This window comes from Scyliorhinus torazame, chromosome 7, assembly GCF_047496885.1.
Source record: "Scyliorhinus torazame isolate Kashiwa2021f chromosome 7, sScyTor2.1, whole genome shotgun sequence".
Lineage (NCBI taxonomy): Eukaryota > Metazoa > Chordata > Chondrichthyes > Carcharhiniformes > Scyliorhinidae > Scyliorhinus > Scyliorhinus torazame.
The window spans coordinates 118,565,270-118,585,519 of record NC_092713.1 but is presented as its reverse complement, the minus strand read 5'-3'; the positions used below and the strand labels follow the sequence as shown (position 1 = coordinate 118,585,519).

General features: G+C 48.2%; 1 protein-coding gene across 6 annotated transcripts in view; it reads left to right on the top strand.

Annotated features, from left to right (window-relative positions):
* The window catches only part of cdc14ab (cell division cycle 14Ab), a 333,919-nt gene that overhangs the window by 214,607 nt on the left and 99,062 nt on the right, over positions 1-20,250 (top strand). For all 6 annotated transcript variants that reach the window (XM_072511378.1, XM_072511377.1, XM_072511373.1 and 3 more), the window contains one exon: positions 5,665-5,780. In XM_072511378.1, the coding sequence (XP_072367479.1) occupies positions 5,665-5,780 (116 nt within the window). The remainder of the gene's footprint in view (positions 1-5,664; positions 5,781-20,250) is intronic.

The following is a 20,250-nucleotide window of genomic DNA, read 5'->3' as shown; positions in this document are numbered from 1 at the left end:
GAGGACTCTGGATCGAAGTACTGCACGGGTAACCTCCACCTCCTCTGGCGCAGGGCTGAGCCTAATGTGGCTAAAGGTAGTGCACAGGGTGCACTTGACCAGAACGTGCATCAACGGGTTCTTCCCAGAGGTGGCAAACAAATGTGAACGGTGCCAGGGAGTCCCGGCCAACCACACCCACATGTTCTGCTTCTGTTCCAGACTTGTCAGGTACTGGGCCGCCTTTTTCGAGGCCATGTCCAAAGTTGTGCGGGTGAAGCCATGCCCACCAGTGGGAGTCTTCAGGGTATCAGAACAGCCAGAACTCTTTACGAGGAGAGGGGCGGTGACCCTAGCCTTTGCCTCCCTATTGAACACCGGAGACTCCTGTTCAGATGACTTAGGCAGCACCACTCGGCCGCAGACTGGCTGTCCGACTTAGTGGAATTCCTTAAATTCCAAAAAATAAAATTCTCCATTCGAGGATCGGAGAAAGGCTTCCACGACTCGTGGAAGCAGTTCACCAGACCTGTTTGTGACCAGCAACTGATAAGGGGGAGGCGGGGGTGTGTGGAGAAGAGCAGGATGGGGAGGGATGACCATTACCAAAATGGATACTAGAAGAAGAAAAGGCTAAGAGTGGAGGCAGGAGAATGGGAGGGGGAAGACCTCAACCAGGGCAAGCAAGGCAGAGGAGCCAAAGGTGACGAGCGCAGGGAAGCACGTGGGTGCGACCACATCAACAGCGCCAAGGTATGCCCAAGTGGCACCAAATACGCCCGATATGTTTTAATACAGGAGGTAACATGTAGAAAGTTATGAAGTGGCACGGTTGTGGTAACCGATCACTGGGGGTCCAAAGTTAAATGCCCCTTATCTGTATACGTACCTGTTTATGTTGCTATTTTTTTTCTTCTCGTACACCCATTCTGTAGATATCTCTTTATTACTGTGACGTTCCTTGTAATGTTATTATAAAAACCAATAAAAATACTTTTTAAAAAGATGTTCATGGCTGAGATAGACCGATTTTTAATTAATAAGGGAATTGAGGGTTATGGGGATAAAGCGGGAAAATGGGATTGAGAATTATCATCAGATCGGCATGATCTCAATGAATAGCGGAGCAGACTTGATGGGCTGAATGCTAACTGGTTACAAAACTCAGCAGAAGAAGGTGAAAGACCTTGCCAAGGAGTTGGAAGAGACCTGTGGTGCAGCAGCCGGTGGAAGGATGGCGGAGGGGGAAGGACTAGTGCAAGTAGCAAAGCTCCAGATGGAACAGTTGATGGCCTTCATCAAGGAAGAGTTCCGCCAGCAGAGAAAGGAGATGCAAGAGCATCGCTCAAAGGCCATCGAAGGGGCTGTGGCACCCCTGAAGGGCTCGATGGAGAGGGTGAAGAAATGCTTTGAGGCACAAGGGTCGCAGATCCGAGAGATTGAGAAGGTGAGGTCGAACCACAGCGGAACGGGGGTGGTGGCATTGGAGGCGGAGGTGGGGCTCTTAGGAGACATTTGCAAGATATTGAGAGCAAAGGTGGAGGAGCAGGAAAATAGATCGAGAAAGCAGAATCTGCGGATAGTGGGCCTGTCTGAAGGAGTGGCAGGTACGAGTGCCATGAGGTACGTTTCGAGGATGCTGGTGGTGGAGGGGGTGTTGGTTAAGTCCCTGAAGTGGACAGAGCGCACAGGTCTCTGAGGCAGAAGCCAAGAGCGGGGGAGATGCCGCAGGCAGTGATCGTGAGGCTCCATATGTTCGTGGAGAAGGAGAAAATTCTGCAGTGGGCCAGGGAGAAGCGCAACTGTGAATGGGAGGGGAACAAGATCCGCACGTTCTCCCCGTGTGCGTGGGTTTCCTCTGGGTGCTCCGGTTTCTTCCCACAGTCCAAAGATGTGCAGGTTAGGTGGATTGGCCATGTTAAATTGCCCTTAGTGTCCAAAATTGCCTTTAGTGTTGGGTGGGGTTACTGGGTTATGGGGATAGGGTGGAGGTGTGGGCTTGGGTAGGGTGCTCTTTCAAAGAGCCGATGCAGACTCGATGGGCCGAATGGCCTCCTTCTGCACAGTAAATTCTGTGAAATTCTACGAATCTACCAAGACATTGGAGCTGAGCTGGCAAAACGACGGGCGGGCTTTATCAAAGCCAAGGCGGTGCTATATCGACGGCAGATCAAATTTGCGGTGCTCTACCCGGCGAAGCTTTGGGTGATGTATGAAGGCCAGGAATACTATTTTGAGACCCCAGAAATGGCCAACAACATTTATCAAGGAGCATAAACTGTGGAGAACTGAACTGAACAATTCTAGGAGACAGGTGCTGGTACTTTGAAGTAAATAGGAATATGGGTGGAGTGGGAGGTTTTCTTTTCCTCCGATGTGGAGGGGTTTTTGCTTTTTTTAAACTGTTGGATTGACAAAAGGGTAGCAGGGGTGAGAGGTCTGTAAGGGGACGGCAGTCCAATCCCCCCCCCCTCGTTGCTTGGGCTGTGATTTTTTTTTTGTTCTTGGGCATGGTGACCTGTGGTTCGAGATGAGTCTTTGCATGGGGGAGGGTGAGGTCAGCAGGAGCCTTCCTCACAGAACAGAGAGGTGAGTGGGGGAAGGGGTTGGGGGGGGGCAGTAGGAGGAGCTTTTGGGCAGGAGTTACCACGCTGGCATGTAATGCTGGTGAACTGAAGTAAGGTGGGGGAGAAGGCTGAGAGAGGTGGCCATGGCGGGGGGGGCGGTGATGATGCGACGAGACAAAACCTGGTCACAGGTGGAGAAAGGGGCCATTTTGGATGGGCCAGGTATAGGGTGAAATTAATGGGGGTAAAGCCAAAAGGGGGGAGGATGGTGGATGGTAGAGGGGAATGGAGGCGTAAGCCCCCGGTAAGGCTGATAATGTTGAACACGCGAGGACTCAATGGACCAGTCAAAAGATCTCTGGTCTTGCGCACCTTAAGAGCTTGAAAGCGGAGGTGGTCTTTCTGCAAGCGACGCACCTCCACGTGAAGGACTAGGTTAGGCTAAGAAAGGGATGAGTGGGTCAGATTTTCCACTTGTGGGTTTGATTCAAACTCGCGGGGTATGGCAATTTTGATGAGTAAGAAAATGGGGGTATGCGAGCGCGAAGGAAGTGAGGGACCCGAGTGGAAGATATGTGATTGCGAATGGGATATTAGAAAGGACGCCGGTGGTGTTGGTGAATGTGTATGCACCGAATTGGGATGATATAGGTTTAATCAGAGGGTTGCTGGCAGCGATCCAAGACTTGGCCACGCACCAGTTGATTATGGGAGGAGATTTTAATTGTGTCCTAGAGCCGAAGGTAGATGGATCGAGCCCCAGGTCAATGGGTAGGAGGCAAAGGAGCTGGGTGGATTTATGGAGAAGATGGGTGGACCTGTGGTGCTTCAAGAACCCAGGGGGAAAGGAGTGTTCCATTTTTTCGCATGTGGACAGGGTATATTCCAGAATTGACTTTTCTGTGGCGAGCCGAGAGGTTTTGGTCAGGGTGGAGGGGGCAGAGTACGCAGGGATAGTAATCTCGGACCATGCGCCCCATTGGCTGGACATTTGGCTTAGATCGGGACGGGAGCAGAGGCCAAGCCGGAGGCTTGATTAGGGTTGTTGGCAGAGAGGTGTGACAAAGTGCGAACTGTGATTTTAAAATTATGTAGAGTTGAACCAAAACAGGGAGGGGGCAGCGGCCACGTTTTGGGAAGCGTTAAAAGTGGTGGCCCGAGGGGAGATTATCTCGTTCAAGGCACATGTGGATGGGGAAACGAGGGAGGAATGTGAACGGTTAATGAACAAGGTAGTGGTGGTAGATAAGGGAGTAATCGAGAGTGCCTGCCATGGAGGGATTGGCGAGGAGGAAAACATTACAAGGGCAATTTGATAGGCTGACAACGGGGAGGGTGGTAGGATAGCTGCGTAGGGCAAGAGGGGTGCAGTATAATTACCTAACAACTTGTCTTTTGGGACTTGTGGGAGGCAACTGGAGCACCCGGAGGAAACCCATGCAGACAAGGGGAGAACATGCAGACTCCCACAGACAGTGACCCAAGCCGGGAATCGAACCCAGGGCCCTGGCGCTGTGAAGCAACAGTACTAGCTACCGTGCACACCCTGCTGGAGGAACAGTTGTTTCCGGATGTGGAAGTGGAAGGCAGGATTATAGACGCATATAGGTGGCTGGCAGATCAGGGAGGTGGGCAAGGGAGCTGGGAGGGGAGATAAACTGGCGAGTATGGAGTGAGATGCTACGACGAGTAAACGCACCCTCGTGTGCAAGGATGAGCCTGATACAGTTCAAGGTTGTACACTGGGTACATATGACGAGGGCAAGAATGAGTTTTTTTTCAGGGGGTGGCAGACGAGTGTTGAGAAGTGTGGACGGGGACTAGCGAACCATGAACATATGTTCTAGGGCTGCGAAAAAGTTGGAGAGATTCTGGACGGAAGTGTTTGCGGTGCTACCAAGTAGAGTGGGGGAGTAGGTTGAGCCGGACCCTTTGGTGGCGACATTTGGGATATCAGAGAAGCCGGAGCTGATGGAGGGGAGGAAGGCTGATGTTGTGGCCATCGCCTCTCTTGATTTCCCAGCGACTAATTTTATTTGAGTGGCAGTCAGCAACGCCGCTGGGGGGGTAGCAGCCTGGCCACGTGTCCTATATGACTTTCTTCGGCTGGAAAAGATCAAATACGAGTTAAAGGGTTCTGCGGAAGGTTTCTGGGCAAGGTAGGAGATGTTTGTGATCGTGTTTGAGGAGTTGTTCATCGTGAGGGAGGGGTCTGAAAAAGGGGAAGAATTTGTACAAACTATAGTTGTGTTGGGAAGCTTGTTTCCCGAATTGTCTCTGTTTTGAAACTTTTCATACACGTTTGGAATAAAATACATATTTTAAAAAATATTAAATGAATATGGCTTTTCTTGGCCACATAAGCAAGGGGTTGAATTTTATGTGACTTGGCTGGGAATATTTTCAGTGGGGGCACGAGGGACATGTAAAACTACCCCTGGGGTAAAGAGCATCCGCATGGTACTGTACTCCTCTCATCAAGCCTGGAGGGTGTTGTGGCAGAATTAGGGTGCAGCCCCCGCCGTCTGGTTAGGAGTCATCTCTAAAGGTACGCTGCTGGCCTGGAAAGTGTGAAATGAGTGTTCGGGTGGCGTTTAAATAAGGCACGTGGACTGTCAATCTTGTTGGTTAACGGCAGTACGGCTGAATCAGTTCCTGACCGATCATACGATATGGAGAGATACTCACCTGTGCATAATTAATGAGCTTCCAAGCACTGAAAGGGATACAATTTCCCGCCATTCCGACCAGTGGAAAACATGTCACAGAACCCGTCCGCCCCCATGCTTAGAGCAGATTTTTCAATTTTGAAGCTGAGTTTCTATAGATATTTTAAAGAGTTAACAGAGCGAGCATTCATCTTACAGAAAGTAAGGCTACTCCTTCACCCTATGTTTCAGTCCGTGGTGTTGTTTCGTCATAACTAGAATGTCTAGAATCCAAACTATCTGCACAATATTGCAGGGGGTCAGCTAGTATGATAGCTATTGTCCCACCCCCAATTATCCCCAACTCGTTTCCTGCGTTCTTTTAAGTTTAAAAAGTGATGTGTTTCTTCTGCATTTAAAACCTCTCCCACAAAATGTAAAGAGCATTTAATTCTATTTTTTCTTGAAAGAACAATTATGCAGAAGATGGAAGTCCAACAACAACAAATTCTATGACTCAGGGAGATAAACTTCGTGCCTTGAAGAGTAGGAGACAACCACGATCGGCAACAACAGGAACATTAAGGTAATGTATATGATTTATATGTCACAAAATTATGTTCAATAAAATCCTAAAAGTGGAAATAAACCATTCAGGAGACTTTAGGAAAGAATTTTGAAGACATTTTTTCTTGTGGGCATTTATAATTAATTTTTATTTTCATACGGAGATTTATTTTCAGGGCTATCAGATACCTACACTTTGGTGTTAACTCTAAAATGGTCAATGCTCTTGTATATAAAAATAATTAGTGAACTGCAAAACTTTTCCTTTATTTGAACTCATATTGTCTGTAAAATCTAATACCAACCAGTTTTGTGTATGGCAGTTTCAACATTGCACTAAATTGCATCAATATGTGTACAGTTCAGAAACAAGCTATTGAACTTAACTCATCTATCTCAGCATTTATGCTCCACATGAGGTTTCTTTCACCCTACTTCATCTAAGCCTGTTAGCTTATCCTTCAGTCCCTTTCCCCCTCAATGTACTTACCTAATTTCCTATTAAATACTTCAGTGCTGGTTGCCTCAACTATTCATTGTACTGGGACGTTCCACACAGCTGGGTGAAGATATTTATCCTGAATTAGATTAATTAACGAATATCCTACATTGGACTTTTCCACAAGTTGGAAACATTTTCTCTGCTTTTACTTGTCAAACCCTTTCATAATCTTGAAGACCTTCAGGCATATCTCATACTATTTACAAGAGATGGAGCCCCAGCCTGTTCAACCTTTCCTGATACGTATAGCCTCTCCTCTCTGAAATTCTTTTCATAATTCATTTGCACTTTTGCCGTTGTCCCTATATCTTTGATGGAGACCAGAGTTGTTCACATGACTTAACCAAGGTTTTTTGTGCAAGTTTAGCATTGCTTCTCTGCTTTTCAATTTATCTCTAGGAATGAACCCCCAATTTTTGATTTGCATTTTTTAAATGGCCCTATTAACCTGCAGCACCTTTTTATTTTACTGATTGCGAATCTATACTCCCGAATCCCTTTGCTTCTCTCCCCTGTTCAGATTATTATCTAAGCAGTATGTGGTCTCTTTATTCTGCCTACCAAAATACAATCCCCTCACAAATGCCACCACTTAAAACAAATGTTACTTTAAATTTAATCTATTTCAAGGAAATAGTATGTGTGAATGGTGGTTTTGAAATGCAGCCGCTGCACAACTGAGAATCTTGTTACTAAAAATAACTTTTAACATTTCTGTCCTTTCATTATTATATTGAAATTCAATTTCCAATTATATGGTCATTCTGTAGACTTAAAATATCTTCCTGCGTTTTGTCACATTCTTCCTTTTTGCTTTATATGTACTTCCAATTCCCACATACAAATTAATGAACAATGGTGGTTCACTTCCCAGACTTTGCCAGTCAGAATAGCTACCCTCAGTCCCTACTTTCTGTTTTGCAGTCAGTTTGCTGTCCATTATCCTTTCTGGCTCCTGACTTCTCCATGCTGTGACCTTGGTTATGAGTCTACTATGCAATGCCTTTTAAGGGCCTTTTGGTAATCCAACATATATCTACTGCATTACTGTCTAATCTTTGTTAGTTCTTCAAATCATTCAGTAAGGTTAATCAAGCATAACTTTCCCCTTTGAAATCCATGCTAACTGCGGCGGCTCATTCGCCCGAGGCTTCCGCCGGAGTACTCGGTGGGCCCGATCCAACTCTGGAGGGGAGAATCACTCATTCCCCTCCCCCCTACCCCCTGTTCTCAATTCATCCATCTTGGCCCTCCGAGTCTTGTTCCTCTCCTCCACGAGCAACATCTCAGCTTCCAACGAGGTGATTCGAGCCCCATGCGACATCAAGGCCAGCTCCACAGCGTTCAGCACCACTCCATTCTCCTCCACTGCCACATGAGGTTTTTTCCAGCTTATTATTGATCGAGCAAAGTGCCTCCTCAATTGACCCTGCCCTGGACCTTAAAAATGCTTTTCAAACTGTTTTTCATACTCCTGCTCCATCACCTCAGTCAGCATCTCTACCGTGATATGAGCAGCCCCACCCAAGATTGGATCCGTCGCCTTTCCACATGCTGAGCTTTGCGGGTTTTCTGGCTTTGTCAAAGGATTACCCCCGTAATTTTTTTTTCCATAAATTTAGAGTACCAATTAATTTTTTTCCAATTAAGGGGCAATTTAGCATGGCCAATCTACCTAGCCTGCACATCTTTAGGGTTGTGGGGGTGAGACCCATGCAGACACGGAGAATGTGCAAACTCCACATGGACAGTGGGCCGGGATCGCCCCCTTGACCCTTGACACCACCCCTTGATGGCAACTAGACCCCCAAAGTGTAAGATAAACAAAGCCCATCTCTTGTGGAACCCCAAGCTGGCCTCCACCCCAACAGGACCTGCCTTCGACCGATTAATGAGGCGAAGGCTAAGACATACTGTCTGTCTGCAACCCTGGCAGGCCTCACACCCCGAATATGGCCTCCAGGAGCCAGGCTCCAAATCCACATGTAGAACCTCAGACGTGGTGCTGAAAAACAGCCCTCAAAATATTTCTGCAACTTCGGACAGGACCAGAACAGGTGAACATGATTAGCTGGGCCCCACCCACACTGCTTGCTCCTGTACTCCACCCACTCAAACAGCCAACTCATCCACACCTTCGTTAAGCGTGCCCTGTGCAGCACTTTTAATTATTGAATCAACCCCAGTCTCGCATATGAGATTGAGGCATTAAGCTTTAACCCTCCGCAGCATCTTGCACCATAATCCCTCCTCCAACACCATCCCCAGCTCCTCCTACCACTTGACCTTGCTCCCTCCCATGGACACCCTGTCTTCCTCCATGATCCTCCTATAAATCACCGAAACAGCCCCACCCTTCAGCCACATCACCTACAGCACCTCCTCTAACAACGAAGAGGACGATGCCACTGGAAAGCTCAGGGAAGGCCTTTCTTGCAAAGTTCTGCACCTGCATATATCTAAAGCCCTCCTCCCGCTGGAGCCCAAACTCATCCAAGCTCACAAACCGCCCCTCCAAAAACAAATCCTTCATCTCCTTCACCCCTACCTCCTCCCATCCCCAGAACCTCGCATCCATCCTCCCTGGCTCAAACCCATTGTTCCTTCTTATCAGTATCGCCCTCAAGCCGGTCCCCTAAGTGCTGCCGGAATTGCCTCCAAATCGTCAGCGTAGCTACCACCACAGGACAACTCGAGTACTTCCCTGCGGTGAACAGTAGCGGCACTGTTGCCAGCGGCTGCAACCGCAACCCCTTAGAGGAACCCGCCTCCATCTGCACCCATAAAGCCTATCTCCCTACTCCAGCCCCACACCTTCTCCGCATTCGCCACCAGTAATAGTACAAGAAGTTCGGAAGGCCGCCCCCCCCCGACTGCCGTCCCCTTTGGAGAACCTTGTTCCTTATCCTAGCCACCTTCCATGCCCACACAAATGCCGAGACCAACCTAACTACTCCCTTAAAAAATTACTTTGGTTAAAAAAAGTCCAGTAGACATTGAAATGAAACAAGAACCGTGGCAGAATGTTCATCTTGAGTCTCCCCTGCCAACAACCAGGGGAGACTATCTCATCGCAACAAGTCCTCCTTCACCCTCCCACCTAGCTCTTGAAATTGAACTCACAAAGCCGTACCCAGTCCTGCGCCATCTGCACACCCAAATACCTAAAATGAGTTGTTACCCAGAATGGCAACGCACCAACTTTCACCTCTGCACCTGGGGAAGACATCACAAAATATTTGCTTCTCCCTAGATTCAACTTATACCCTGAATCTCCTTAGCAACCCCTTTCTACCCCACACCGAACTCTGGTCCGATGTGCAACAGCAGATCATCCATGTACACCCTATGCTTCACCTTCTCGCACCCCCCCCCCCCCCTCCCCCCTCACTATCCCCTTCCATACGTCTGAACCCCTCAACACAATGGCCAAGGGCTCAATCGAACAGAAGGGGGAGGAATATGGGACATCCTTGCCTCATTCCCCGAAATAGTGGAAAGTACCCCAAATTCGTTGTATCGTTCGTTCATACACATACTGTCGGATCCTTGTACAACAATTTCACCCATGCAACAAACCTTAAGTCCAATCCCAAATTTCTCCAGTACTGCAAACAGATAGCTCCAGTCTAACTTATCAAACGCCTTCTCCGCATCTAATACCACCACCACCTCCAGTTCCCTTCCCTCTGCCAGAGAAAATATCACATTCAGCAGCTGCCACACATTCGACGACAGTTGCCTGCTCTTATTGAACCCCGTCTGTTCCTCACCAACCACCTTCGGGAGGCAGTCCTCCAACCTCAGTGCCACTACCTTTACCAATATTTTAGCATCCACATTCAGGAGAGAAATGGGCCTGTAAGACCCACACTCTGCCAGATCTTCCTTATTAAGCAAGTGAATTGGATGTCTGCCCCATCGTCTCTGGCAATACTCCCCTAACCATCGCATCCTCACAGATTTCTACCATCAGCGGTGCCAATGTATCCTTGAATTGTTTTATAAAATTCCACCGGGATCCCATCCACCCAGGCGCCTTACCCAGCTGCATCTTCCTTATCGCTGCCTGCACTTCTTCCACCCCCATTGGTCCCTCCAATCCCGCCCTCTCCTCCTCCCCCACCTCCGCACTCGAGTCGCTCCAGAAATTCCCTCCTATCCGACTCATCCTCCGGCAGCTCCAACTTATGCAAGTCCCTATAAAAGTCTTCAGTGGCCTGATTCACCTGCCCCGGCGCCACTACCAACCCTCCCGTCCCATCCCTAACCCCCACAATCTCTCTCGCTGCCACCAGCTGACGGAGCTGGCTCGCCAGCAATCTAGGCTTTCTCGCCATACTCGGAGATGACCCCCCTCCCAGCTGCCGGACTGCCCTCCCCATGGATAGAAGATTAAACTTTGCCTGCAACTCCTTCCTCTTCACCAAAAGTCCCAACTCCCAGAATGGCAGCCAATGTTTTCTTCACAAACCCAGCTTAATCCCAATTTGGGGCATACACACTAACCAGCACCACCAGCCTCTCTTCCGATGCACCCTTTACTATCATGTACCAGCCCCCTGGTCTGCCACCACCTTCTCCATCTGGAACCTCACTAATTTACCCACCAGCATCATCACCCCGCCGGGCCCTCCTGTCGAAGCCCGAATGAAACACCTGACTCAACCAGCCCTTCCTCAGCCTCATCTGGTCTTTCAGCCTCAGATAGGTCTCTTGTAACCTTCGCTTTCAGGTCCTTCAAGTGTGAGAAATTTGGTGCTCTTTCACTGGTCCTCCCAACCCTCGCAAGTTCCATGTCACCACTCTGACAGGGGCTGTCTCGCCCCCGGCCTTCCTACCGCCATGACCATCCCCCAAGGCCTCGTCTGACTGGCAAGACCCAGCCCTGGCTCTCGTCATGGCCCCCCTCCCTTCCCAGAATCCCCCCAACCACTTCCTTTAGAAAACACCTCATCCAGTATTGTCCCCATTCCCCCACCATTCACTCTTTCCAGGCCCATTGGAACCTGCCCACACAGGTTCCAATGACCGTGGCCCCTCCCTCCACCTCACTCCCTTTCACCAGCCAACGTTACATTTGCTCGCATGGCAGCCCCTGCCAGAGCCCCCTACCCCACATCGAAAAACACACCCACTCCAAAGCCCCCAAACCCAACAAACCACAAATCTCAACCATCCTCTCCAAACCACCCCAGCCCATACATCTTTTAGTCAAAACAGTCAATGATAGCCATAAAGGGAAAGAACAACATAAAGCCTGGCCAAAAACCATTAAAGTTCATACTTGGTCCAGTCTCAGGCCTTCTGCCTTCACAAATGCCTCCGCCACCGTCTCAAAGTAGTAGGCCCTGCTATTATGCGTGACCCTTAGCTTCGCCGGGTAGACCACACCAAACCGCACGCTGCGTTTATACAACGGCGCCTTGGCCCGACCGAAGACCGCCCGTCTCCTCACCAGCTACGTCGTCAGATCGTATATGTATACCATTGCCGTCCCACTCCACCTTCTGCTTCGCCTTCCTCAGCACCTCTCCTTTACCTGAAAGTTGTGAATGCAGGCACAGTTCTCGACGGTTCATTTGTTCTTGGTTTCGGCCGGAGTGACCAGTGAGCCCTGTCGAATTCATAGTAGGAGGGATCCCCCATCAACTTCGCAAGCATCTCGGCTAAGTGCCCTGTGTACCTCTGGCCATCTAGTCCCTCAGGCATACCCATGATCCTCAAGTTCTGCCTTTGCGACCTGCTCTCCAGGTCCTCTACTTTGGCTCTCAGCCCTCTGTTGATCTTCACCACCCTCCGCAGCTCTTTGCCTATCGAGGTGAACTAGCCACTATGCTGTGACAATTCCCCCTCCACCCCTTTCATCTTCTCTCCTTGCTGCTGCACCACCGTCAAAGTCTTCAACTCCTCTTATCGATGCAAGGGTTTCGCCCACCCACTCCTTAAGTGAGGTCATCATCTCTGTCCGATGCCTTTCAAAATGTTTTAACAGCCGCTCAAACTCCTCGGCCATCACTTCGGCCATCTTTTCCACAGTGACGAGCTCTCTCCCATCATCTTTTCTCCCATTGAACTCACCACGCTCGACGGCGAACTTTTGCTCACTCCCTTTTTCGTGGGTTATTTTTACTGGTTTTTGACATCCTTGAAATGCCTCAGACCTTCCCACACTTCTCACAAGAATTCCCCCCCCAAAAAAACTGGATGTAAAGGGCCTAAAAAAGATGAACTTCGGCAGGAACCATCAAAAATGCGACCTCGACCTACATGCACAACCGGAAGTTGCAATGTACTACCTGTTTTACATGTCACCATTGTCTCCTGGTTTTTTTCTCCGTCCTACATAGCAGTTACTGTTCGCTCCCTATAGACTACTCCCATCAGTGTTTTCTTCCCCTTGTTATTTCTGTTAGAATCCAGGATGAGAATCCAACTATTTGCAATTTGTAAAACTGTGAAAAAGTGTTACTGCACCACAGGAGTGACAACGCAGGCCTATAGGTATCTTTTATGCAGAAACAAATTTTTATTGCATCACAGAACTGACCACATCAGCAGCAACAAAATAGCATTACAGTTAACAGTTACAACAGTTCATAAGTAAAAGAATAAACCGTAACTTCCTAAATCTGCCACCTTATTCAATATTGTTCAAATGCCACTCATGAAGAAAGTTAACAACAAGGGCAGCTCGGTGGCACAGTGGTTAGCACTGTTGCCTCATGCCACCGAGGTCCCAGGTTCGATCCTAGCCCTGGGTCGCTATCTGTGTGGAGTTTGCACATTTTCCCCGTGTCTGCGTAGGTCTCAGCCCCATAACACAAAAAGATGTGTAGGGTAGGTGAATCGGTCACGCCTAAATTGCCCCTTAGTTGGAAAAAATAATTGGATACATTAAATTTATTTTTTTAAAATGAATTAAAGTTAACAACCAGATTTTCCCAGGCTTTTCGCTGTTCAGAATCTTTGGAGAGAAAATCTTTCAGGACCAAACTGGGAACACCTTTGTTCAAATTAGAGTTCTAGGACCTTTTCAAACAGACCTGGCTCTTCCCATTAACTACCCAAAGCATAAGGCATTCTTTTGTCTCTTCTTACAAGATGTCCCTTGACTTGTTTAGTCAGGACCAAACATTAATGAAGTACACCCCAGGGGATATTCAAAAGTAAACAATATTCCATTAGCTAGCTATCTGTAAACAAGTAAATGGTTCTCGAGTTCTATTAGCAGAACATTTCACCTGCAAATCAATGATTACCTCATTTTTACAACACCGTAATCACCGCTCTAGCAGTCATATTGTCTTTACACATCTTAACCCAGGTTTTAATAACATTACTGCTAAATATATAAAATATGACTTTCTTACATTCATCACGTTTCTTATCGAATTCTGCATCTTCCTTTCCAAGATCTTTTCTTGCTATTGTAACTATTCTATCTCATACTAACAAAACTACCCCACTGCCCCCTCCTTCCTGCCTGTCCTTACGAAAAGTCACATACCCCTGAAAATTTAGTTCCCAGCTTTGGTCTCCTTGTAACTACAACTCTACAATGGCTATAAAAGCATATCCATTAACCTCCAATCTGTGTCCGTGTGGAGTTTGCACATTCTCCCCATGTTAGATCACAGAACATAGAACCGTATAGCACAGAACAGGCCCTTCGTCCCTCGATGTTGTGCCGAGCATTGTCCGAAACCAAGATCAAGCTACCCCACTCCCTGTCATTCTGGTGTGCTCCATGTGCCTATCCAATAACCGCTTGAAAGTTCCTAAAGTGTCCGACTCCACTATCACAGCAGGCAGTCCATTCCACACACGAACCACTCTCTGAGTAAAGAACCTACCTCGGACATCACTTCTATATCTCCCACCCTGAATCTTATAGTTATGCCCTCTTGTAACAGCTACATCCACCCGAGGAAATAGTCTCTGAACGCCCACTCTATCTATCCCCCTCATTATCTTATAAGCATCTATTAAGTCGCCTCTCATCCTCCTCCGCTCCAAAGAGAAAAGCCCTAGCTCCCTCAACCTTTCCTCATAAGACCTATCCTGCAAACCAGGCAGCATCCTGGTGCATCCCCTTTGCACCCTTTCCAATGCTTCCACATCCTTCCTATAATGAGGTGACCAGAACTGCACACAACATTCCAAATGTGGTCTCACCAGGGTCATGTATAATTGCAGCATAAGCCCGCGGCTCTTAAACTCAAGCCCCCTGTTAATAATTCGCTAACACACTATAAGCCTTCTTCACGGTTCTATCCACTTGAGTGGCAACCTTCAGAGATCTGTGGACATGAACCCCAAGATCTCTCTGATCCTCCACATTCCTCAGAACCCTGCCGTTGACCCTGTAATCCGCATTCAAATTTTTTCTACCAAAATGAATCACCCCTCACTTACCAGGGTTAAACTCCATCTGCCATTTTTCGGCACAGCTCTGCATCCTATCAATGTCTCTTTGCAACCTACAACAGCCCTCCACCTCATCCACTACTCCACCAATCTTGGCGTCATCAGCAAATTTACTGGCCCACCCTTCAGCCCCCTCCTCCAAGTCATTGATAAAAATCACAAATAGCAGAGGACCCAGCACTGATCCCTGTGGTACACCGCTGGTAACTGGTCTCCAGTCTGAAAATTTTCCATCCACCACCACCCTCTGTCTTCTATGTGATAGCCAGTTACTTATTCAATTGGCCAAATTTCCCTCTCTCCCACACCTCCTCACTTTATTCATGAGCCGACCATGGGGAACCTTATCAAAAGCCTTACTAAAATCCATGTATACATCAACTGCTCTACCTTCATCTACACACTTAGTTACCTCCTCAAAGAATGCAATCAAATTTGTGAGGCAAGACCTACCCTTCACAAATCCATGTTGACTATCCCGGATTAAGCTGCATCTTTCCAAATGGAAAAAAATCCTATCCTTCAGGACCTTTTCTATTATCTTACCGACCACCAAAGTAAGACTAACTGGCCTATAATTACCAGTGTCATTCCTATTCCCTTTCTTGAACAGAGGAATAGCATTCGTCACTCTGGCACTATCCCTGTGGACAGTCCTCTGACACTATCCCTGTGGACAGCGAGGACCCAAAGATCAAAGCTCTGCAATCTCATCCCTTGCCTCCCAAAGAATCCTTGGATACATCCCATCTGGCTCAGGGGACTTGTCGACCCTCAGGTTTTTCAAAATTGCTAATACATCCTTCCTCAGAACATCTACCTTCTCCAGCCTACCCGCCTGAATCACACACTCGTCCTCAAAAACATGGCCCCTCTCCTTTGTGAACATTGAAGAAAAGTATTCATTCAATGCCTCTCCTATTTCTTCTGACTCCATGCACAAGTTCCCACTACTGTCCTTGATCGGCCCTACCCTCACCCTGGTCATTCTTTTATTTCTCACGTAAGAGTAAAAAGCCTTGGGGTTTTCCTTGATCCGACCTGCCGAGGACTTCTCATGCCCCCTCCTAGCTCTCCTAAGCCCTTTTTTCAGCTCATTCCTTGCTACCTTGTAACCCTCAAGCGACCCTACTGAACCTTGTTTTCTCATCCTTGCATACTCTTCCTTTTTCCTCTTGACAAGACATACAACCTCTTTTGTGAACCATGGTTCCCTCACACGGCCATTTCCTTCCTGCCTGACAGGGACATGGGTATCAAGGACACGCATTATTTGTTCCTTGAACAAGCTCCACTTTTCATTTGTGCCTTTCCCTGACAGTTTCTGTTCCCATCTTATGCTCCCTAATTCTTGCCTAATCGCATCATAATTACCCCTCCCCCAATTATAAACCTTGCCCTGCCGTATGGCCCTATCCCTCTCCATTGCAATAGTGACAGACACCGAATTGTCACTATCTCCAAAGTGCTCTCCCACAAACAAATCTAACACTTGGCACGGTTCATTACCCAGTACCAAATCCAATGTGGACCCCCTCTTGTCAGCCTATCCATATATTGTGTCAGGAAACCCTCCTGCGCACTCTGTACAAAAACCGCCCAATCTGAATTGTTCGAACTAGAGAGGTTCCAATCAATATTTGGAAAGTTAAAGTCACCCATGAGAACTACCCTGGGACCTCCACATCTATCCATAATCTGTTTTGCAATTTCTTTCTCCACATCTCTATTACTATTTGGGGGCCGATAGAAAACTCCTAACAATGTGACCGCTCATTTCCTATTTCTAACTTCAGCCCATATTACCTCAGTAGGCAGATCCCCCTTGAACTGCCTTTCTGCAGCCGTTAAACTATCCTTGATTAACAATGCTACTCCTCCACCTCTTTTACCACCTATCCTACCCTTACTGAAACATCTATACCCCGGAACTTCCAACAACCATTCCTGTCCCTGTTCTACCCATGTCTCCGTAATGGCCACAACATCGTAGTCCCAAGTACCAACCCACGCTCCAAGTTCACCTACCTTATTCCGGATGCTCCTTGCATTGAAGTAGACACACTTCAACCCACCTTTCTGTCTGCCGGTACACTCCTGCAACCTTGATACCCTCCTCAGTACCTCACTACTCTCAACACTGGCTTCTGGACTACAGCTCGTTTTCCCAGCCCCTTGACAAATTAGATTAAACCCCCCCTGAAGAGCCGTAGCAAATGTCCTTCCTAGGATATTGGTGCCCCTCTGGTTCAGGTGCAAGCCGTCCTGTCTGTACAAGTCCCACCTTCCCCAGAATGTGCTCCAATTATCCACGTACCTGAAACCCTCCCTCCTACACCATCCCTGCACCTACGTGTTTATCTGCACTCTCTCCCTGTTCCTCACCTCACTATCACGTGGCACCGGCAACAAACCAGAGATGACAACATGGTTTGTCCTGTCTCTCAGCTGCCACCCTAGCTCCCTACATTGCTGTTTTAAATCCCTGTGTCTTCTCTTACCTATGTCGTTGGTACCGATGTGTGCCACGACTTGTGACTGCTCCCCCTCCCCTTTAAGGTTTCTGAAAACATGTCCGAGACGTCACGGACCCTGGCACCCAGGAGGCAACATGCCATCCTGAGTCTCTTTCGCTGCCACAGAACCATCTAGCTGTCCCTCTAACTATCGAGTCCCCAATAACTATTGCTCTCCTGCTCTCCCTCCTTCCCTTCTGAGCCACAGGGACGGATTCAGTGCTGGAGATCCGTCATCCCTGAAGCTACTGTCTATGACCACCTCTGCCTCCCGAATGATCCGAAGTTCATCCAGCTCCAGTTCCCTAACGTGGTGTCTGAGGAGCTGGAGATGGGTGCACTTCCCACAGATGAAATCAGCAGGGACACTGACGGTGTCCCTCACCTCAAACATTCTGCAGGAGGAACATTGCACTGCCTTCCCTGCCATCTCCTCTAGATAAAAAAAGAAAAAGAAAGAAAGAGCTTACCTGTTATTCACTCTACCCCTTAGGTTAAAGGAGGTGGAAGGGCGGGGGACACTACAAGTGTAGTGTCTAGGGTTTAGAAACTGCCCAACTTAAATACAGGTAAAAATAAAACACTTAACTAGCAACCACTGCGTTCCATACGAGAACAGCAATCAGCTGTTATGGGACTGTGCAAACAATTTAAATCTTTACTACTTACCCAGCAGTCACTCTGCCCTCCGACCGGATTCAGCTGGAAACTCCCAAAAGTAAGTATTTTTTAAAAAATTACTCTCCTTCTCAGCAAGCACTCACTCAGCAACCACTGCGCCCTGCACGATAACACCTCAGGGAAAAGAAAAACTACTTACCAGTCACCAGCCAATCACTTACCTGCAGGCTGTGAGTTCCCCAGGGTTGCTACTCTGCCTTCTACGTACATGTCCCTGACCGTCCATGTCCCTTTGACCTGCCTCCACCTTTTGAAGGAGGTGTCCATTATCACGGGGGTGAACTTGGGATTTTTGCAGATGGGATTGGTGGACATCCCTGTCAGACTGAAGTGTTGTCGCATTTGGTTCCATGTTCTCAGCATGGCTTCTACCACTGGGCTTTTTGAGTATCTGGTTGGGGGATGGGAGTGCGGTCATGGCCAGTGCTCTGAGGATGCTCTTCTCCATTCTGACTCATTCTGCTCCCGGTTCCTTGACCCATCCCTGTACCCTTTCGGTGGTAGCTGCTCAGTGGTAGAATTGGAGGCTAAAGGGCAACCTCTCCAACTCTGCTCCCCCCAGTGCAGGTTCACAGGGAAGAGGCTCCGAACTCCTTTGGGAATTCCATTATTCCTCCCACGCTGGCCAGGGGGTTAGAGATGTAGAGGAACATGTCATCCACATAGAGTGAGACTCTATGCTCTCTGTCACCCCTTTGAATGTCTCACCGCTCCTTCTCTGCTCTAAGAGCGATCTCCAGAGGCTCAATTGCCAGGGCAAACAGTAGTGGGATTAGGGGCATCCATGCCTCTGAAGTAACCAGAACCAGTGGTGTTTGTCCGTACACTCACCATGGGAACGTTGTACAGTAGTTTCACCCATGAGGCGAACCTGGCCCAAGCCGTTCCAGTACCGCAATGAGGCACTTCCATTCCACCCTGTCGAAGGACTTCTCTGTGTCCAGGGAGATGATCACCTCTGATGTCCCCGCCCCAGGTGGGGTCATGATCCCATTCAGCAGACGCTGTTAGTTGTTCTTGACAAAACCCGTCTGATCTACCACGACTATCTCTGGCATGCAACTTTCCAACCACCTTGCCAGAGCCTTCATCAAGATTTTTGCATCATTGTTTAGGTGTGGGATGGGTTTGTAAGACCCATATTCCGTCAGGTCTCTGGCCTTTTTAGGGATCAGTGATATCAAGGCCTGAACGAGCGGTGGTGGCAGGGTTCCCCTTGATAGCGAGTCAGTGAACATCTCCCACAGGTGGGGGGCCAGTGCTGGCGCCAATGTTTTGTAGAGTCCACCGGGAATCCGTCTGGCCCCATCGCCTTCCATGTCTACATGGAGTTGATACTCTCCATGACTTCCCCCAGTTCTAGTGGTGCTTCCAGGCCCTGTCTCTTTTCGTCTCCCATCACTGGCATGTCCAGTACTTTGAGGAACCACTTCATCTTCAAGTCCCCTCTGGGAGCTCAGAGGTGTACATCCTTCGGTAGAACGTTGCAACGGTCTCGGTAATCTTGTCTGGTGCTTTGCCTAGTTGCCGTTCCTGTCCTTCACCTGCGCTCTTTCCTTTGTGGCTGACTGCTTTCTCAGCTGGTGAACCAGCAGACGGCTGACCTTGTCTCCATATTTATAAAAGGTCCTCCGTGTCTAGCGGAGCTGGTTTACTGCTCTCCCGGTGGAGAGCAGGTCAAATTCCATTTGCAGTTTTTTTTCTCTGTCAGTAGTTCCATGGTCAGGGCAGTGGAGTACTGCCGTTGCACCTCTAGAATGTAGTCAATCAGCTGTTGCCTAGCCGCCCACTCCTTTTTATCTCTCAGAACTCTGTAATGCTATAATCTCCCCACTTATCACCATCTTCAGTGCCTTCCAGAATGTGATGGGTGAGACCTTCCCATTCTGGTTGCAGGTTACATAACCGTGGATGGCTTGTGATACTTTCTCACAGAACGCCTTGTCAGTGAGGATAGCAGTGTCCAGACTCTATGTCGGACGTTGGACCCAACCCGTCTCCAACCTCACATCCACGTAGTGTGGTGTGTTGTCTGAGATTACTATTCCAGAGTATTCCACCCCTACCGCCCCTGGAAGCACCGATTTTCTCCACTAAAGTTTCTCTCCATTAAGATAAGTTGCCTTTCCATTTTTTCCAACCTTTAGAAGTCAATATTTTCCTGCTTCTTTGACTGTGGTAAAGACTCAACAATAGATTGTTATGATAAAATAACACGGCTTTATTTACGAAACGACCACATGCAGTTTTGGCTGAAAGTTGAGGTCGAAGAGCAGTTACTACCATTGCTGATTCCTACTCAAGTCTGCGCTTTTACAGAAAGTCAGTTCAGTATTTATACATTATCATTATCAAGATTG